Genomic DNA, 21603 nt, shown 5'->3' with positions numbered 1-21603 from the left:
TGAAACAAGTCCGTACAGTCAAACCTGATTCATCATTTCAAGATAAAACCACAGTTAAGATTGTCCAGGTAAAGCTTTCCCCAATTTTCCTAACTACTTCTCCAATTCAGGGTTGGATGGGGCTGGAAGCCTATCCCCACTCACACTGGGCAAAAACGTGGGGTCAACACTGCACAGGCTGCAAGTCAGTCATGGTGACATGTACAACTACACCCTCAAACACACACGTCTTTTACTGTGGCAGAAAGTTGTCCCCATGCAGGTGCAGAGAGAACATGCAAACTCCACCTGGAAACGCCTCAGAACCTTCTTGCTTTGAGGCAACAGCAGTAACCACTGCACCACAATGCCACTGCTAAAAGCTTAACCTCCCAGATGTAGCAATGCCCATGATCAGATCCAGATAATGTCAACTTAATCCCAGGTGTTACTGGGGTCTAATGGTGAGTCTGAACAGGATAAATGGTGCGGCTCTGCACTCAAGACTACAAGTCCCAAGTGTCAGGCCTGATGTGTCTATGTTTGTGTGTGTGTGTCTGTGTTGAGTGCAGAAGTCTTTGTAGTTGTTAGCAGTCCTCATTGCCTCATAACCAGACAGATGGATGGATGGGTGGATGTCAGACGCTTGTACCAGCAGTCGCTGGGCTGTTAGTCCGTTTCTTCTCATCTGTCAGTCTATCCCTCCCCGTGTATTTTCCACCCCTCCCTCCTGCTCCCACCACCCCACAACTCACCCATCAGGGCAGAGCTGAAATAATGGGAAAAAGAGACGAAAAAGAGGGCAAGTAAAAGCAACAGAAGAACAGAGGGACAGACAGATAGAGATAAATAAATGGGAGGTGGCATAATGAGTCCCTACGCTGGTGCTGCAGCAGCCGGGTGACCTCACCCTATAGTTACCATGACAACCCAGCCTGCCACCAGCTGACAGCACTCAACTCTTTCTCTCGAATTCTTGTTTTCCCTTGAGCGAGTGGCCCTCCCAGGATGACAGGGAGGCGAAAAATATGACGTGCGTCTGTGAGTGAGGTCACACCTCTCCATGGCACACTTCAATGCCATTATTGGTATTTTTATGGCTTGAATACAGGTACTGCATTCAGCAGCTCTATCCCCTGGATGCTCTTGTGGGTAAAAAACAAAACAAAAACAGAAATAAACAAACAAAATAAATAAAATCAGAGTATTTCCTATGTGATAAAATCAGGGATTGCAATGTTTTTAAGACCCTCTTCATTGAAAAACAAACGCATAGACAGATAATATACTTCAGCAAGTTGGAGATGGCAAATGTGTTGTAAACAGTTACTTGTTTGTGCATCAAGCAAATGCAGAGCGACACTGGAGTTTTTGATTCTGGTATTGACTCTGCGTTGTTAAATACATGACTACATTAGTCACTAAGATAGTGCATAGCAATTAGTCACTGAAAGCTTACCAGATCAGTAGTTTGACAGCCGCTAAAAAAATATATATATTTATAATAACAATGTGTCAAATCAAAGTGAAACTATGTTACTATGAAAGGGTCCCTTTAGTCATGATGAATACATTTTTAGTTGCCGCAGTGTCTGGTGCCCTCTCTCACCTTAGATAGCTTCAAAACTTTTTTTGTACAACCAGCTCGGACACAAGAGAAACTTGCTGATAGAAAATGTGCGCCATGTTGCAGTAAAGAGCCAGATATTCAATTGGGGGAGATAGTAGAGACCAAAAACCGAGCTAAAAGATTGTGAATAATAGCCTTACACTCATCAATACTAAAATAACTCTGGATGAGTCATCGTGCTGCTCTGTAATCACTGGCATGTGGAAATGAACAATTATTTACTAATAAATTCACTACGTCAGTATGCAAGTTACACGCTTTAGCCCTAATGGCAAAAATCTCGACTTCTACAGGCTCACGGTTGGCTAAAAATAATCTTTAAGCACTCTGCCAGATAGTTCCAGTATTTTCCCTGACTCAGTTTTTTCCAGCTCATCATTTAAGCAACTATGATGATAATGCACTTACTGTAAATTGCTTTGGGCAAAAGCATGCCAAATGCATATAATGTGAAATATAATGAAGTCTGTACTATATAAAATATCCAAGACTTCAAGTTTTGATATTGTTTATTCTATTAAACAGAAATATTTCAAGTAGTTATTCACAAATTCAGCCTGATGTGTTTAGGATTTTGGAACAATATCCAGACATTAAAGAATGGGTTTGTAATAGCTGCCCCACCAGCAGGTCATCGGAGTGTATAATTGTATGCTAGTGTACCATTTGAGAAGACGGTAATAGTGCAGCATGAAAGCAGTTACGAAACATGAAAAGGGAGTTGTACATTAACAACTAATCTAATACATTGCTGTCCACAGCCCTCATCATCTATCATCATTATCTTCTTTCTAAACCTCTTCCCTCTCCAAGTGCATTTGATACTGACATCCACTGGCAAGCTAAAAAAAATCAATAAAATAAAAAAAAAAATCAATGAGAAGTAACACAAGTCCATTTACACCACTTGCATAAAAAACGATTGTGCATCGTCCAATTATGTTCGTCTATTTACGCTCAGAGTAATGGCTTAATTTTACACTGTCACATAAAAGTAGACAGACAATTAAGTAACCTATTTAAAGTTTAGGGCTCTGAACTTAGTACTGCTACAATTATCCAGGTGTTTAGATCTCAGATTAGTCTTGTCTTTATTCAACATTATTCTATTAACGTTAAAATTAACGAAATTTGAAAGCACACAGCTGCAGAGCGGTTTTGGTTTCTGCCAGGGGTGCACAGACTGCTGCAAGGGAAATCGTCACTGGCCGTCATCTCACCCACCGACCCGCTATTAATAGCAGCTGGTTTGCTTTCGTCACTCAGCAGTGCAGGAGGGAGAGGGGGAGGGGGGCAGAGAGCAATAGAGAGGAAAGAGGGAGACGGATAAAAGGGAGGAGGGGTGTAGGCAGAGGATTGGGAATGCAGAAGAAAGCCGGTGAGCAGAAGGATGACGCTCATCCCTTAAGTTGGTCTAAACGTCACTGCGTGACGTCTGTGCGTGTGTGTGTGTGCAAGGGCGCTCAGACATGATGTGAATTTCCACACATCTTTAATCTTCATTTACAACAAAGTGCTAGTCACTATTCAAGTGATTTATATAGTATACAAGGTACTTCCATATTCACCAGAGGTGTGCGATCACTCACCTTGAGGTCCCTGTGGACAATATCGTGCTGGTGGATGTGGCTGACGCTCTCCAGGATCTGATTAATGCAGTGGCTGGAAGAGACAGAGAAGGATGAGGAGCACAAGACAGACACATTCGTCAGTCCACGACAGTTATAGGAGATCACAAATGCAGACTGAAGCTGAAGTTTAAAAAAAGAAGAAGAAGAAGAAGAAACTAGTTTAGGGTGGAATTCATATTACGTGAAAGTTAAAGTACACAACGAGCATACGAGTAAAGACAGGAAAGCCAGAAAAAAGATAAAAAGAGGATATGGTTGAACAGGTTTCTGCTGTTCACACTGTATAGTGTCACAGTATTAAAGTAAATTGGCAGACAGCTCATGACGAAATTACGAAGCGCTTTAAGCTTTGCCATTATTACATGCAACCAAAAACACCCAGAGCCTTGATGCAACCCTGCATTAAGAGCCAGGTTATGGCCTCGGTCATCCCAAGTGGCTTATGGATGACACGGTGAAAAAGAAAGCAGGGTACAGAAAATACAGGGACCCATTTCCAGACGCTCTTTCTAAAGAGACACTGCAACCTGTTACAGAGAACGGAGGGCTACAAAGAGGAATACAATGCTCTGTTCTCCCACTGCTTCCTTAGTTCTGCTCAGCTGGCCAATCACAAAGTGGCTACAAATGTCAGATCATTAGTGGCTGTGGGTCTGTGGCAACAGACACCCACAATGCAACACAGGAAGGGTGTAGGGGTGTGTGTGTGTGAGTGTTTCAGATGCTAAACTGGCATTCACATCCCCTTCACACCAGCAGTGTAGAGGTGAGAAAAGAGCTGCTCTCTAGTTATGGTTGCTGTGCGATTACTTCAGCAAGAGAAACACTATCAATGTCTTGAAGGAGACCCTGTCAGAAAATGTGCCCGTAAATCACATTCACCTCGTCCTTATAGGAGAATTTTGTCTAACTTCTTTTGGCTGGTTGACTAAATCCTTGCAACCAGGGTCTTTTTCACTTTACTGTGCTTACAGTAAAGCACACTCTTTTTCACCAAATTTGCAACATTCTAGTGGTTGATGCGCAACATGAAATCATTTCCTGTTGCTCATTTTGATACACAACACTGAGGCTGTAGCCTCAGTCATATGCTACAAGGCTGTATGCAGTAGTTCGATTCTGACCCGTGACATATTGCTGCATGTCTTTGTCTTTCTCCCTGCCTTCCGGTTTCTCTTTACTGTGCTATCTAACAAAGGTGCAAAAACCCAAGTCAATAAAAAGTTATTATTATTTGGATATACAGGGGTATACTCTCAAAGAGAAAAGTGCAGCATTGACAGTTTTTGGCCTGATTCATTATTTTCGATAGCTGAGGAAAAGACTCCAAATGAAAAACACCTGCCTGTCCACATGACTGTAGATGCCCAATCCTAAGAGCGACTAACAGCTTAAAATGTTTGCATTTACTGAGGTTTTTCTGTAAAACGATGATGAACGCAAAACTATAAAGCACTTAACTAACAGCAAGGTAAGGTTTTAGGCTTTCTGTATGTGTGAACACATCGAAACTGTTGTTTGGTCTTGTTACTATTTTAAAAAGTGAACTGTATCCAGCCATGATGTCAGTAGCTCATCCAGGGATCTAAACTCTTCAATCTAAATGGAAAAAATGGCTCAGAGTCTGTGGTTATATTTGTTTAAAATAACACTGTTTAAATGATTTAATATTCTAGCTTTTTATATCTCTTTATAATTAGATCAGGCTAAAAAGGCTAGAAGGTAGAGTGCACTCAACACATTGTGACAGATGTAGTCAAACTCGAGATTAAGTGCATAATCAAACCCACCCCAGCAACAGATCAACTGATTAGGTAAAAGGTAACAGTTCAGTCAACCAACAATTTGGCTGACTAAAGCCCCACATTACACTAATCTAAACACCTGATTTATTTATGAACCCCCCATGAGCCATGTAAGATTTATAAATGTACCTGCAATCTTTGAGCAACATTTCTGTGTACTTGGAGCAGAGGATAAGTGGTGCAAGAAGAAGTATGTGGTGCATTTTTTAAGTAAATGAATGTGACGAAAGAAGCGAAGTGGGCAGGGTGTAAGGGGGGAGTCTTATGTAAGCTTGTCCTCAGCATGCATATCCACAATTCTTTCTGCTCAGTTAAAGTTGCTATTATTTCTCTTAAAATAAATTGAGCTTGGCATTTAGAAAAGGTGAAGTAAGGGACAGCAGCGGGAGGGGGCACAGAGACAGATTTAGGGAGTATTGTCGTCTCTCTGCAAGAAAGAATCAAGAGTGTCCAAATTAGACCACAACAGGACTTAAAATTTATCCCGCCATTTATTCTGTCCCTACCCAGCTTCCTCATACACATATACGACATTTATTATTTTACATGTGTTACCGAGCTTATTTTATCTTCAGCCGAATCTAACATAATGCCTATTGTACTATTTTCTTCTTGTACTTACCTTAACTGTATTGATTCCCTTTCGCATTCTCTATTGCAAGTTTTGACATATTTTTTTAATTCTGCTATTTAAGTCATTCGTCTAACTGACTGAAAACTTTTACGTCATGGTTGAGCGCTTAGGCATGTAGGTAATGTGCTTCAAAAGAAAAACCAACCTCAACTTCGGACAACAAACTAAAAATAAGTTTTAAACTCTGAGGACAGCTTTGTCATTATTTATTAATGAAATTTAAAAGGACTGAGTCACTTGGTCTAAAATAAAGTGTATACAGGTTGTGCCAGAAAGCCCTGGTTCTGCTACTACAGCACAAAGTACATTAACACAGATTCAAATCACAAAACATTTTGTGACGGTTCGCAGCAACCAAAAACAAAAAGGCACAAAAATAAATTTTGTGCTAACTTAATGTACCTGGCATCTGCTTCACTGTAGTACTCTCTGGCGACAATGTCCTCAAACAGCTCGCCTCCGGTGACTCTGCCGAAACATACATGAAAAATAGAAACTTTGTATTTTGTGTTTATTTCTGAGTGAAGATCCCCGGCACAGATGGAAAACCAGCATACTGCAGACAATATCACCAATAAATGCTTTTTTAAAGATCAGTTTGTCCTTTTTTTCATTTTTACCCCAATTAACTGTTATTTGTGGACTAACACATGAGAAAAAGTGAGTTATTTTTGTGAAGTTGGAGTCATTACCTCTAGAAAATAAACAAAAATTGCTCAATAGAGAAAGAAAGGCCTGAACTGGTAATCTGTGCATGTGTGTGTTTGAGTGGTACTATGATTCACTCACAGGTCAAAGACAAGGTAATGGAAGCCTTCCTCTGCGATGCTGTCATGGAGTCGTACTAGTGAGGGAGAGAAACACAGAAAGAAACAGAAAGAGCCATCAATTAAAATCTGCAAATCAACTTTACACAGATTTCAGTAATGTATGAGATTACATTCTGAGCCACAATTATTGATCCCATTAAGACTCCTTTACATATTTGGGTTTAACCTGGAGGAGAGAGACAGAGGCTTTGTTCTTTGTCCAGGATTACTTCGTTCAGCCACATACGTTTAGGAGTGGAAACTTTCACATGTGTTTAGGTTGGAGGTTGCACGCAGTCACTTCAGGCTTGTTAGTTGATAGTCAGTAAACCCCCCTGAACTGTCCAGATGCCTGCATGCTAAATGAGTTTGTGCAGGCTTAAGAAATGTCTCCAAGCATTTTTGACAAAGCTCAGCTCAGCTGCAAGTAATGTAGTGCACTTCTGCAGGTGACTAATTACTCACCATAATAAGCAATTGCTATCACAATACTTATTCATTACTCTTATAATAAGCAATGTGTATAAAAGAGCTCATGGCTTTTAAGTCATCATGCACAACATTTATGACTAAGAATGAGTTGCCACTGATGACACAGTTTTGTCCTAAACATCACCATCATCCCTCACAAGCCCCTTTTTAAAGCTGACATTTCATGTGTAAGGAGCTATAGCAGCTGCATTTTTAAAAAAAAAAAATATCTAAACAATTATGTAGAGTGTGCAGTTGGAGTAATACGGGGAAACACTCAAGTCTAGATTTTACGTAAAAAAAGAAATATAAGAGGAAAAGAAACTTGAGAATTGACCTTTAGGTGGAAAACATAGGTTGGCGAGACAGCAGCAAAACCCCTGGGTACAACAGAGATGGACTGATGCAGTGATGGCAACAGATATGGCATTGATAAATTTAAAAAAAAAAAATCAAAGAAGAAGCTGTTTTGTATGTGGGTTTGCAAAGGCATTTACAGATGTATAACAACTATAAGCCAAGTCAAAAAGGTCTAGAAACCAGTTTGTGACCCTCTGGTCAAAACTCTAATTCCCAATGCTAAACACCTAGTGAACGAAAACGTGAATTTCAGTCATTTACCAGCTGCTGAAGTTTATAATGATTTAAGCTTGCCATGAATCACTTCCCGGTGTAGGCCTGTGTAAATGGGGCTTAAAGTAAATTAAAAGGGGGTGCCCTGTAGGGCTGGGTATGTAGATGTAGGTTTGTAATGAGGTAGGCTAATCTACAAAGATTCTCGATGCATTCAGGAAACTTTGGTTCTAGAAACTGAGTAGCAGATTGTTATTTTATAATGTCCTTAATGAGCTAAACTTGGCTCAGAAAGCCTCTAAACATCACTGAGACTCTATAGAAGATAGTAAAAACTGTATTAGAAGAAGAATAAAATAAAAGGTTGGGGCCTCATTATGGCAAAGATACAGGTACTGCTTGATATCTGCAGCACCATGCAGTAATATGAGCCACCGTGTTTCTACGGTCCACGTTTCATAAGTCAGGTAAGGAACAGCAGAAGGTGCCATTTTTTATACTGACAGGCTGAAAGGCCTGTTATCCAACATGTCTTCACCTGAGTCAATGATGCCTGTTTTACAACTTTTTCCATCAGCAGTGGGTCAAAGTAGAAACTGCTCAGGGACTCATGCATGGCTAAAAAGACATGCTCATATATTTAAATAAATCCCAAGGAAAACATTCAAACCTGAAAAGACTCTTCTTCTATTTTTTTTTAACTTTTTTTTAATAATAATGATATAATGAAAGTTATTAATTGCTAGCTTGGGAACAAAGCCAGGAAAACATACACAGTTAAATGACAATATTATTATGGCTTTGCAAACACACACAAGGTCAGTGATAGAAGGTGTCTCAGTCTTCCCGGAGCACCGGGTACCTATCTGAAATGATGAGACAGTACAGTCTGTAGTCACAGTGCCGCCTGGCAGATTGGCAACAAACAAAAAACCTTTTGGATACAAACCGTAAGAGACCTGCTCCCTTTTTTCATTATTTATAATTAGTTTGATACTACTATATCCCTTTTTTGGCTGATTACTGTACCATATGAGGATTGGCTAAACTTCTTTCTTCACAAACGAGGATGTGTTACCAAAAGCACAACTTTAATTCAAGGTGGGTGAAGGACCTTGAGCTCCTGAATAAAGCCACAAAATGTGCTATTTTACTCTTCTTATTCTTTCTTTAACTGAGTTACTGTTTTGAAGAAAAAAACTTGACAAGCCTCCCTGAGATCAGGATAAAGAAAAGAAAAGAGCAGCAGACAAAGGGAAAAATGCAGAGGAGGATGATAAAGAAGCAGAATTCTAGCAGGATGAATAAAACGATGAAAACATGCCTGTTATTGTTGTTATCACACTCTATTTGTATGTGTGTGTAGTTTCACTGGCCGGCATACCAAGATAAGACATTTAGTAGTAGTTCCTTAACAAAAGGGACCCTGCTTTTTGTTTGGATTTTTAACTGAAAGGGAGTAGAATAGAATAGAATAGAATAGAATAGAATAGAATAGAATAGAATAGAATAGAATAGAATAATCCTTTAATTGTCCCACAAGGGGAAATTTGGTGGTAAAACTGATGTAATGAATCTCAGGATATATGAGAGTCACACATTAAAGGACAAAATAATTATTTTATCTACCTAAACAAAGGAGTTTGACTCTTTAGGACCGGGGTCATGCGATTCTTTCACTCTGTGTTGCAGATTACCTCACCAAGACCATCAAGCATGCAAATTAAGTGGTAATACAGTATTTTGCAAGTTTCAGTGTAAGTATCAAACAAATAACTATTTTTAGTGTGCCTGTTTGCTTTCTGTTTACTTGGTGGTAATTTCGAGGAAAATATCTAGTGGCCATTAACTATTCAGTGTCACATACACAAAACAATGACGCACAGTACACAAAGTAAACAGCGCTGATCGCATTAGTGCGACCAGCTGACTGAGCATGTGTTAGCGTTCAGACTCACTTTGTCTTGTTGGCTGCTGGCCAGTTGCAGCATGCAAATATCCCACACAGTGACAGGCCAGGTAACTGGCTGATTTGCATATCACCTGGGGCCATTTGCTTCAAAGTTATTATTAAACTGAACAACGCTGAAATGAAACCCAACTTTGGTGCAGTTGTTGTTGCTGTTTTGGTTCTATATAAAAAAAAACCTGGGCAACCACAAGGTTTCAGCTTTAGGGGAAACTGTTGGTTTTCACATTCATATTGGCCAAATTTGATCTGTAAGCAACTGAACATGTTTCACTTGATGACGTGTAGATATAAAGCAAAAAGCCCCCGAAAAACCAGAAGTGAATATGGCTGTAGCACGTTTTCTGTTATTAAGCCCATCCTCCCTGATAGGAATGGCTTGAATATGATTATCAAAACACATGTTCACAAACTGAAGCCTCCAAGATGTTAATTAAGGTGAATTGAGAACTGTTTCTAGAACTATTTATCCAAAAGTGCTCACAACAAGTTCTGAAAGACAGAATTTATTACAGGGTTGTTGCATTAAGGTCCATTATTTTTATCTGACTGTACCAAATAAACCTTGAGACACCGACAGCTGCTAAAGGGTGCTAATATTCAGTTCAATTTAATTCAGCTTTATTTATATAACGCCAAATCACAACAACAGTTGCCTCAAGGTGATAATATATGAGCACCAAAAACACAAACATGATGAAGAGGTCCAGTTAACAGCCTCAAATGAGCTGAGGTGATGCCTAACAATCAAAGCAGTCAAGCATTTACTCACACGTAACTTTTACGGCACACATACAGTTATTCTTAAGGGCAAAAAACGCTGTAGCAAATGACGATGTATGGCCTATTTAAGTAACACACTGTATTAAATATTAGTCTGATATCTGATCTGAATGAAATTGAAACAAACAAACAAAAAAAGCTGTAGCTTTTGTTTTTTTTAATGAATTTTTCATGAAACATCTGCATTATCACAGCTGTCCCACTAATCATTTAATCTCTTGGCTCCCAAAGGTCACTCACCTATGTTAGGATGTTTCAGCAGGCGACAGATCCTCGCCTCCCGCTCCAATTTCTGGTGATCTGAGGATAGAAAAGAGCAGAGAGGAAATGGTAAACACTCAGAAATAGTACCAGGAGGAGAAGTCCCTTTGTTTTTGTCCAGCATGCAGAACAGAACCCTTTCTCGAAATCCACTGAGTAAGTGGACACAGAACGGCGTAATGCTGAAGTACACAAAAAAGGGGCGCCATAACATTCACTCAACTAACTGTAGGCCGTGTTCAATATCACTTCTCCAAAAGCACGCTTTGAAAACAGCTTTTTCTGCAGAACTTTTTAACATGTGTTCACAATTTAAGTGCTAATAAATGATTTATTTCTTTTTCTAAAGAACAGATTTTTGCAAACATTAAAAGTTGATGTCTTGTTTGGTAGGACTTCAGAACTGCCTGCACCAGCGACTTTGAGACTTGATTAAAAATGTTCTTTCAACTGTGAACTGGTTACACACAAACATATAAACATACTTCATTTCTTTTTCTCTCCAATCTCTCCTGCTCCTCCCACTCCACTGAGAACAATCATTTTTCTTCGTCTAAACCTGACCAAAATCAATCAACTTGAACTGGAGACGACAGCAAAACACTTCATAGTAGCAGAGCCCGATGATGTAAGAGGCCAAAACAGAGACTGTAAACTAATGCATGATTACACAAGCAGACAAACAGCTGTATAGTGTACACACACACAGACATACACAAAATAAGCACAAGCTTTTTGCACTTAGTGAAATTAGTCTTGTGGGTCTGCCCTTAATACAATCAGTGTCCAGATAATGATTCTAATGGCAAGGGGAGGATGTCCATGCATGTGTGTGTATGCAGCTGCATGTTTCAGACAGATTGGTTGCACAGATACAGTAGATACAATGGATGGCATGTCCTGTTGCAGTCTAAGAGGTCAGGTTTATGTTGGGCTTTCCTGCCACCAACCAGCTGTTGGTCTCAGTGGACAGATGGAGTGCTTACGTGGGTGCACAGGCCTCTGTGTGTGCGCCTATGTGTTTCGGTTCGAGTTCGCAACAGAGGGTTAGAGACACTGAACATCCCTAATCCCAAAAATATTAGTTTGACCATCATTTTGTAATTGCATAATAGATTATCTTCTTGATATATCTTTATATTGTCTGGCAATATCTTTTTTCACTGAAGCAGAAAATCACAGTCACCAATTCCTTACTGCTTTTTTTGTAAACCTTTAGAAAACCTTTGAATTTAGTATCGGGGGGAAACTAACGTTGTACTATATACACTACATAAAGACATCAAATAAACCTAAGTGGAAACAAAAATGAGTTATTTGTTTTCTATCATAAAAGCTATACAACTCTAAGCAGAACTATGGCTCCTGTTGTGAACACCACTTGTTCTGCCCAACTTATATGGCTATCAATATACATTCACCAGGCACTTCACTGTAAACATCTGTTCAACAACTTATTGCATTTAGGCAAGCAAGCACGGTCCAGACGACCTGCTCAAATTTAAGCTGAACATCGGAATGAAGATGTAAGTAAGTAAGTAAAATTTTATTTATAAAGCACCTTTCAAGAATAAAATCACAAAGTGCTTCACAGAAGCTAAAACATAAAAACAAAAATCAACCAAAAGCAAGTTTAAAAAGATGAGTTTTAAGCTGTTTTTTTAAATGTGTGTATGCAGCTGCATTTTTCAGGCAGACTGGTTGCACAGATACAGTAGATACAATTTAGGTGTCTTTGAACATGACATTGTTGTTTTGCCAGAAAGATAGGTCTGAGTGTCTGCTACTACTGAGACTTTGCCACAGAGAATGATCTGAAACTGAGAAATAGTAACAAAAATAATCACTTGTTAGAACCAAGGCATGCAGAAGAGCATCTCTGAATGAACAACACATAGAACGTTGAAGAAGGCCAGAATGGGTGCTATAGTTGAGTAATTATCCTATTTTCTGTACTCACACCAATATCCGACAACAGAAGATTACAAAAACACACCACTGTCACAAAGCTCAAACTATCTCAGACTTGTTTTTTGAACATTAATTCACTGTACTCACAAGGCGTCCACAGTCCACAGACTCGATCTCAATCTAATAGAGCACCTATGGAATGGATGTGCACCCAATCAATCTGTAGTGACGCTATCGTATCAATATGGACCAAATCTCTGGGGAATGTTTCCACCTCCATGCTGAATCCATGTTATGAAGAATTAAGGTAGTACCGGGTTAGACTTCCTGAAAGCAAAAGGAAGTCTAACCCGGTACTAGCTGAGTTTACCTAAAAAAATGAGGTGGTGAGTGTATGTCTATGCACTAAATAAAGAAAAAACCTTGAGGTGACATGCTCTGGTCTACCGGCCATAGTCAGTCATGGTAGACTGTCCTAATCATTGTCCAGACAAAGCTTTGGGAGGTGTTGGAACATCTTAGGTGTTTTTTAAAAACAGGAATTTTCCAGTTTTGTTATGTCTCCACTACATGAAAACACAAAAACATATCAAGGAAGTAATTAATGCCATGCTGAAGCAATACATGTGATATAAATTAGGAGTTGAAAAATCCTCACTGTGGAAAGAATTTTTTTAAAGGTCAGTTTCCAGTTACTTAAAATGTGGTTTACCCATGAATGAAAGGCCATAATGCATCTAAAAACGTATATTTTCCAAAATACATGTGTCCATGTTGATAGAGCCTGAATGAGTAAACTTACTGATACCTGCTGTAGCATGCATCATTCACGTATGCATTCACACTGTGTCAAAGTAAAAGGTTTGGTGCAAAACCAAGAAGCGCTCTTGTCGTCAACTATTAATGCATTTTCATCTCCCTTTATTCAACGCACGCTTTTATTTTAATAAAATGAATTTTTTAATGTTAAAATGTCAAAACATATGAAAAGTCATCACATACTATAAATAGTACTGATACTGATCTTAATAACAGTCAACGTTAGTAAAAACTGTAACAGGAGAGGAAAGCACGATCTGTGAGTCCCTATAATGATAAAGATTTGGAGGTGCGATACAGACTAATTACATTTCCTGCATTGCACTGCACAAAGAGCCACTGGCTTGTTACACAACACCACTGCACCACACAGCGTGGTGTAGGACACAAAAGATTAAATTAAAATAAAAAACACTCTGTCTGTGCGTATTATACGCAGTGGGTATGTAACTGCAAATTCAATGCTGATGTTTGTTGCATGTCATAATATGATAAAAGAAATTGGTACAAGCCAATCAAAGGTGACATGTTAATGTATTAAAGTCTCTAAGATCGAAAGCAGCAAAGACAGTTGTAGTTGAGGAATTAGTTGTAATGTTATGTCATGGGTAATTATCTCATGTCCTCAAATACACCATATTTTTATAAAGGTAGCTGATGGAAACAAGGACTGACTTCCATTTTATTTAACTTACTTTTCTGCAATGAGTGACACATCTAAGATGAAAAAAAGAAAGAAAAAGGGTGAAAAAGAGGAAGAGGAACACAGCGACAGAGAGGAGGAAATCTAAGAAGACAACAAAAGATTCTTGTTAATGCTGTCAGGAGAATATGATAAGTTCAACCCCAATTAGTGAGAAAACTGAAGCAATCATTAATATACTACAACTATAGGTGAAAGCATGGTGTAAACTTTCAGTCATTAGCAGATTTGGTGGCAAAGCTGTCAATCACTCGGGTTTGAACAGTCAGTAAACTGTCTGCTGTGCCAGCTGGCATGTTCACACTCAGAAATCCCCACATTTTTACCAGACAAAAACAAAGATGAAGCTGTAATCAGTGAGCTAAGCTCATAGGGTGGAGGTACCTCAGAGGTCAGAGAAGGCTTCAGTTGCATCAAATCTCAGAACAGGCTGGAAAAACACTTACAGGAAAAGTGAATAGGAAATACTTCCTTCCTCCACAGCAAACACCGAGGGGACTGTAGAGTCAGTGGAAAATCAATTCGGTGGCTACCATGTAAATACATAATTTGTGGTCTTGTGTGCCTACAAAATATTATGAAATCAAATTACACTTCTATATTTGACTTGGCATTCACAGCAAGACACAAATGACAGCAGTAATACTTCAATATCCTTGTTGAAAGCTAATATTACATGCATACAGTCAATTCAACTAAATATATACAAAAAAATAATATTATATATATCTGCTGTTGCTAAACTACTTTGTCTTCGGGACTTGATTTAGGTATGCGATGAGAAACTTAGGAAGTCAATCAGTCATGGAAAAGAACATAAATAATCAAGAATTCCAATAATTGATGATGTGCTGAAGTCCCCAAATATTCATGAATACCTTCTGGACACTTCCAGACAAAAAATTATTAAACCATCCCCTTGGACCTTTTGTGTGTGTGTATATTAAACACAATACAATACATTTGAAATACAAAAATACAACTTTTTAAATCCCTCTGAATGTTACTAACAGTGTTTAAATGTAATCCCAAGTATTGAGAAAAGGGTGGCCAGATGACGCTTTCTGTACATTTTAAACAAGTTTTTGCAGACCCATGAACATTAACTTACTTAAATACAAATAAAAATAGTGAGAAAAAGTGAGAATTGTTTCAGGTTATTTGATCATTTAAAGCTGTAACCTTTGTCTCTTCTTCCTTAACTGCACACAGATCCGAAGTTGAGTTTCCTGTGAAATCTGTTGCACTCGTCAGCAACAAGATACTACAGGAAAATACAGTAAGGGATGTAACAGTATCCTACATTTAACCCCAAAACTCTGAAACAACAAGCCAGTCAGCTGTAGTGTTTCTCCTACATATCTCTGCACAGCATACACAGTGTATACCTGTCCTGTTCAGTTCAATATCTATGCTTTTTGCTTGGACTTCACAGACACACAAGTTTTGATAAGTCCAGCGTTTTCAGAGTAAAAGAAAATATCAAAGCAGTCTACAGACATTCCACAACCTTCTTCTCAAAGCCATAATGGGCTATTTTGGCTGGTTGTATTCTTAGAAGTTGGACCTGCTTGCAAAAATAGGACTATTTTTCAATGCTGGCCTGATATGACGACTTTATTACGCTTGTGATGGCAGACAAGCTTGGCACAAAGTCTGCTTAGAAACACTGCAAACTGACTGAGGAGTATCAGCAAAAAACAACAAAATGTGAGAAGAGTTGGTGTCAAAAAGACAAATTTTATAGAAAAGATTAAACAAGAGAAAGTGACTGACAGAAAGGTAACTGTAGGCTTTTTCTAGAACCAACACAACCCACTAATAAGTCATTAGAAATAAGACAGACGGGCTGTTATACAGGTGCTGAAAGTTGAACAGCCGACCTGAAGTTTAGAGAACTGACTCTCTAAATCTGGTATTTCTAAATGGGAAAAAAACCATATACATAGTGTGTTTAATTCTGTGCAGTGACACACAGTTTAAGTAAAAATAGAACCATTGTAGAAGTAAGAAAATGTCTTTCGAGACATGTGCAACTACACTAATAACTAGCCAGCTTTGGAACAAAGTCTCTATCAACCGTATGTTGTGTTTTACTCCGTATGCTTGAAAGGCAATTTGCAATCGCACCAAAAAAAGTTTCCCATGAGTCTAACAAAGGCGACTCTATGAGTACGGATAAATTCAGACATGTCTGTAGCAACAGCAACAACAGTTTTAAAACAGCAGAGTTACAAAAACCAGGAAGTTAAAAAATACTGGCAGCCACCAGTACTATCCCTCAGCCTCATAGCAGATTCACCTACAGTATCATTTTGAAAATCTAGGTGACACTAGGTGACCTCTAACCTTTACCTTGAGGTCAAGGTCACTGAGATTAGAACTCATCTGAGATTTTTACAGCATGCTATCAAATTTAAAATCTTACCTCACCACATTCTTGCGTTATCTCATTCTTAAACTTGGTTGCCACTCTGTCTGCCCACCCACGCAAAGGCCGATGGTAATATCCCATCAGTCTTCTGTGGCTTACAGTAAAAACTAACTTCAGAAATAAGAATTGTTAAGTTTTATAGATACAATATGTTATATAGGTTTGAATCACTACACAGCCCATGATACGATATTATAGCAGTACTTCACTTATGATATGATATACCAAAAACCAACATAAACAGACACAAATGCACTACAGTGAAATCCATGTGAAACATAAGGTGAAAGCGACTGTTTTCCACAAGTCCCAAGCCGCCACAGACACAAAGGTTAACCAAATAAACAACTCTATATTAACAAAAGACAACAAAAACAGTGAAGTTTTAATAATAAATGAAGCACAGTCCTTTAACAGACTAGAAAGCGTTAAACAATTCTGAACACTGTTACATTGCAAATTTGGATTTTCTGCACATGCTATTTTTTCTATGAAATTAACACAAAGAGAAAAAAATACCACATTGGCACTCATTGGCACAAGCCCTACTGATGAATCATATATGGAAGAAGAAGTCGTGTGCATGTTTGTTCCACCATCAAGTCAAACCCCCAGAGTTTACCATCCCCACCCTCTTACATATGCAAGCCCACCCTTTTGACTGCTTCCCAGAGAGATGCTGTGATATCATACTGTCTGCTCCAAAGTGAAGAGCACACAGCACTTAGCCCAATTGGACTGAGTGATGCCTGACAGTGCAGCACATCATCATATTCATTTATCCAGCCAGCCCTCCGTTTATTACTCTCTCATCTAGAAGCTCCAAACAGACAGGGGGAGTGGATGAATGGATAGACAGAATAGATGTCATCTTTCAGCATACATTAACTTTTTGAAGAACGATCCAAACCCCATGGACTATGTACATCAATTATCTTCCACTCACATGGCAGAATACAGATAATGCTTTAATAGATGCAATAACGAGAGTAAACAACATGGCTAGCTGGCAAACATTTTGATTCCGACTTTTTGTTCTATCTTCAAACTCTTAACAACTATATTCCAAGTAGAAGTCCATTTATTTACAGCATGCACATCATAAGTTACATATTTTATGATTATGTATTTAAGTACTCAAGATGTCGGTTAGCAGCTCCATCAAGACTGTCAGGGATCCTTCATCCTCAGTCAACAATACATCACAATTGTTCTTCATCAGATGATTCGAGCAAACATGACAACCTGCTTCCTAACCACAGATATTAGTGTGATGAACCCCTGATTAGACTCTTCGTGTGAAACAACTTCAGCCCAAAAACATACCCATAAGCAGGTACTATGTTTCTAAAGCTGATGCACCAAGAACCTACTGTTAGTATGTAAGATATCCGACTTTCTATGCTTCAACACGACGAACTGTGAAAGGGAAAACAGAGACCACGAAAACAACTTTCTACCTATGCCTTTTGTTTCTCACTGTATGCTTACACTTACTGTAAGTAGCATAATGTATGAGAGAGCATCTGTGTGTATGGGCTGTTGTTACACACACATTTTTTGACTCGACAAAGCCATTAGACGACCTCACAATTCCATTTGAAGCCTTTAGCAAAGTTACAGTCAAGTCAATGAAAAGAGCGCTGTGAGCACAACTAAAAGCATGGCTCTCAGCCTTGTTTCCTGATTGTGCACAAACCAACATGCAAAACAACACAGCCTAAATCCACACAGACCACTTTTGGATGCTCTCATTTTATTGTCCTGAAACAAACAACCTAAATGCCACAGGGCGTGTCCTGAACCACAGCCATATTTATTCTGGTAAAGGAGTGCATGTGAAGGTGGAAGATCTTAAATCTAAAATGTTTGGCAGCATTCGGTAAGGCTCAACAGTTACATTTCATCCTATTTATGTTAATGTTGGGTCTACAAGCGATCATTCTGAAATTCAAGCATTAATAATCAAATAGAAATCAGAATATTGTCCTGTGCTCAGCCAACTCTGAAGTCGGCAAGGTTAACAGAAGCTATGACAGATATTTTGCAATCTGTCTGGATCACAATGTGTCCACTTGAGTTTCTACATATCCTCATATCCTTTGCCCATCTGGTATGTCTCAAGTAAAACCCTAAGGAAATATGAAGCCATTCCCTTCAAAAATTGAGTCAATAAACTCTCATGCTAAATCTTACTAAAAGACAAACAACATGTTTACAACCTTTTTAACATGCATTAAAATCCAACTGTTTGAGGTACTGGTGCTTTTTGAAGATTTTATTGCCATTATCTGACAAATGATATAGCTTGATGTGTCATTCTTAACTTCCAAGTGCTTCAGAGTCTTGTTGAGTGAATTAATGGCATATAATTAGTCTGTTAGCATTATTCAGCTTAATTACCAGGCATCTGTGGTTGTGGGTGGCACTATTAAGTCTTTTAAACACTGAACGGTTGTGTAAACATTTTTTACAAATTTTACAGAACTTGATGTATAATCTGTATAAATGCTGAACATTTGTGTTTTTCCTTAAAAAAAATGGAATGTGGAAAAAAATGAAGATAACACGAAGCAGCAATGAGCTGATCCTGATGTTCCTAAAGAGAAAAGGAAGAAACGGAGATTCTGGGTTCATCCAACATTCACGAGAAAGCAGCAGCAGCGAGAATTTTATGGTTTGACCTAAGAGTTAAAGCTGTATCACAGTCAATTTCGTACATATGGTGCGGGATTTGAGCTATGAGCACACTTGTTACCAAATACAGTCAGATCTGTTTATTTGAATCCAAAACATTGGAAAAATTAAACTTGGTTTGAAAAAAAAAATAAAGGCTGCAAATTCGTCCAGTGAAATTACGTGGTGAATGACGGCATTAAGAATAGTTGAATCCAAAAAATATTTTTAATGCACCAAATATTCACACGGATTTTACAAGTCCAATCTGAAATGGCCTTTCAGAGTTAAAGTTAACCAAGCTTGCTAGTATTAGCTGACAGGACCCCACTCTACGCTCTGGTGACTTTTAGCTTGAAAAGTCTAACTAGCTACCAAAATGCTAACACCACTGTGGCTATGTCGAGACTGTTATAGAGTTAGGCCTTGTGTTATGCATTATGTGTTACTATTGCATCACCCTGCAGTGGCAGTCATGCTAGGACTTGCAATACAAAATACTGCAAGTAGTCAAGGTATGTGACTAATCTATTCCTGCCATCTTTTGTCAATACTGAACACACACACCTCATTTCACGTAGCGCCCTATCTCACAATGCATTCCTATTCACTCTGTGACATTTATGGGCTCTGGTGAGACCACACTTTTCTAGGAAAATGAATACATCTCAGGCCTAGTCATTGAGCTGTGTCGGGGTCTTCTGCACTGCAGACGTCTTCAGCCACAGTCAGCTCTGCTTGGCAGGCAGAAAGGTTGGCAGATCAAGCAGCCTTTGCATTTTTGCTCAGTATGAAGAAAAAGAAAAAAAGTCCTGGTGTCTCACAAATGTTGCTGACAATATACAAGTCTTAAGAAGTCAAGTCAAAAGAGCAGTGAATCATGCAGTCTAAACTTCTTGGCTGATCCTCCAGACTTTCTATTGCTGCTGCTGGTTATGATTTACTGTCTGCATGAATGGGACTAAATGATTTTTATGATTTACAGTCCATATAAACAGGACTAAATCAATGACAGAAGGAACGTGGACTTGACTAATCCTCTTTAAGTTCTTATGCACAGCGAGCAGCTTCGTGTGTTAGTCTTACACAAACTATAGGATAAATGCAGTTAACTGAGTGCATTAATTTTAATACAATGATTTATTTAAGTGGTTTAGATCCAAATAACCACTTTTAGCATTTTTTGGTAGACAAATTCAACAAAGAACAAACAAAAAATACAGTTCTTGATTAAAAACAACTAAACAATTGCTTTATTCCGATGTTTTTTTTTTTATTCAACCAAATTTTGGGTAATTAATTCAATAATTTATCAAACAATTTAACTGATTTGAATACCTGAATTTCTTAACTGTGGATTTGGACTCTGGGCATTTAAAGGTTGTCTTTTCAGATTTTCTTTTTTTTGCAAACAAATCAATCAGCTGATCAATGAATAAAAAAAAGTTTCAGCCTCTCAAAGACATTGCTGCTGTCAAAGGCACTGAGCTTGTTAAACTCTGGAAGGCATTACTTTCCTATTTTAGGGTAGATCAACTGATGATGAGCTAATTGAATGGCAGGCTGACAGAACTCAACAGGCAGAAAGAAAAGAGAGACATAGACTTTGGGTCAGTGTGGCCCAGAGCAGACAAGCCTATAAATAGATCCAATCCTCCTCCGGCTTACAGCCTTGAATCACACTGACCTGGCCCGCCCCGCATCAGCAAGCTGAGAGACAGAAATACAATGAGACAGAGAGTGAGCCAGACAGAGAAACAGAAGCAGAGACAGACTGACAAAGATGTATAGAGAACCAAATGAAACAAAGAAGAGGCAGATGCAATTTTCTGACACTGATTTTAAAAGATCTCTTAGCTTCTTGCGACAACAGGTGACTCTAGTCAGACTTCTCGTCCTTGTGAGAGGTCAGTGTTGTGTCAGTGGGCCGATACAGAGGATCAGGTTGTCTACTCAAAGCCAACAGTGGAATGATGTAAATATGATAAGAAGCCCATAATGGACATGGAGGAAAGAAAGATATTGGAGAGATAATGGTGATGTTACAAATGAGTTTTATGAAACTCAAGATATGATACATACAGCTAAATAACTTTAGTAATCTGGTAGTTTTAGTTCTCCACTCCTCGTCAGCTAAAAGGGCAGTCAGGACTGCACCCAGTTCTCAAAACCCTTCACTCTTGATTAGCCTCTTTTTTTATCCGCCTCTGCACCATGCTAATTAGGCAAAAACAGACACCATCGCTGCTCTACTGGACCCCAGAGACTGACCTAGTGCACCAAGTCAGCCAAGAGCAAAACGGGAAAAAAAAGCAACAAGAAACAAGCCTTAAACCATGTCCACATATAAAGCTTGTCTCACAATCCAGGCTCTGGTTGATTAGGTAACTCAGTACATTTAGGGATGCGGACATGCTCAAGATGACCTGCTGAAGTATAAATGGAACAGCTTCAGAAAGATGGTTTCAGTGACTTTTAACATGTTTAAGAAAATGATGATCTACTGAGATTTTCC

At 38.7% G+C, this 21603-nt stretch overlaps 1 protein-coding gene across 39 annotated transcripts in view; it reads right to left on the bottom strand.

The window, feature by feature from the left end:
* The window catches only part of camk2g2 (calcium/calmodulin-dependent protein kinase (CaM kinase) II gamma 2), an 82100-nt gene that overhangs the window by 32007 nt on the left and 28490 nt on the right, over nucleotides 1-21603 (bottom strand). For all 39 annotated transcript variants that reach the window (XM_013271535.3, XM_019366462.2, XM_025897410.1 and 36 more), the window contains exons 3-6: nucleotides 10525-10584; nucleotides 6469-6523; nucleotides 6082-6147; nucleotides 3199-3271 (exon numbers count right to left, since the gene is read on the bottom strand). In XM_013271535.3, coding sequence (XP_013126989.1) covers nucleotides 3199-3271; nucleotides 6082-6147; nucleotides 6469-6523; nucleotides 10525-10584 — 254 coding nt within the window. The remainder of the gene's footprint in view (nucleotides 1-3198; nucleotides 3272-6081; nucleotides 6148-6468; nucleotides 6524-10524; nucleotides 10585-21603) is intronic.

The sequence above is a fragment of the Oreochromis niloticus genome, linkage group LG13 (assembly GCF_001858045.2).
Source record: "Oreochromis niloticus isolate F11D_XX linkage group LG13, O_niloticus_UMD_NMBU, whole genome shotgun sequence".
Taxonomy (NCBI): domain Eukaryota; kingdom Metazoa; phylum Chordata; class Actinopteri; order Cichliformes; family Cichlidae; genus Oreochromis; species Oreochromis niloticus.
Note: the sequence above shows the minus strand (reverse complement) of the source record. Positions and strands in the feature narration are given on the sequence as shown.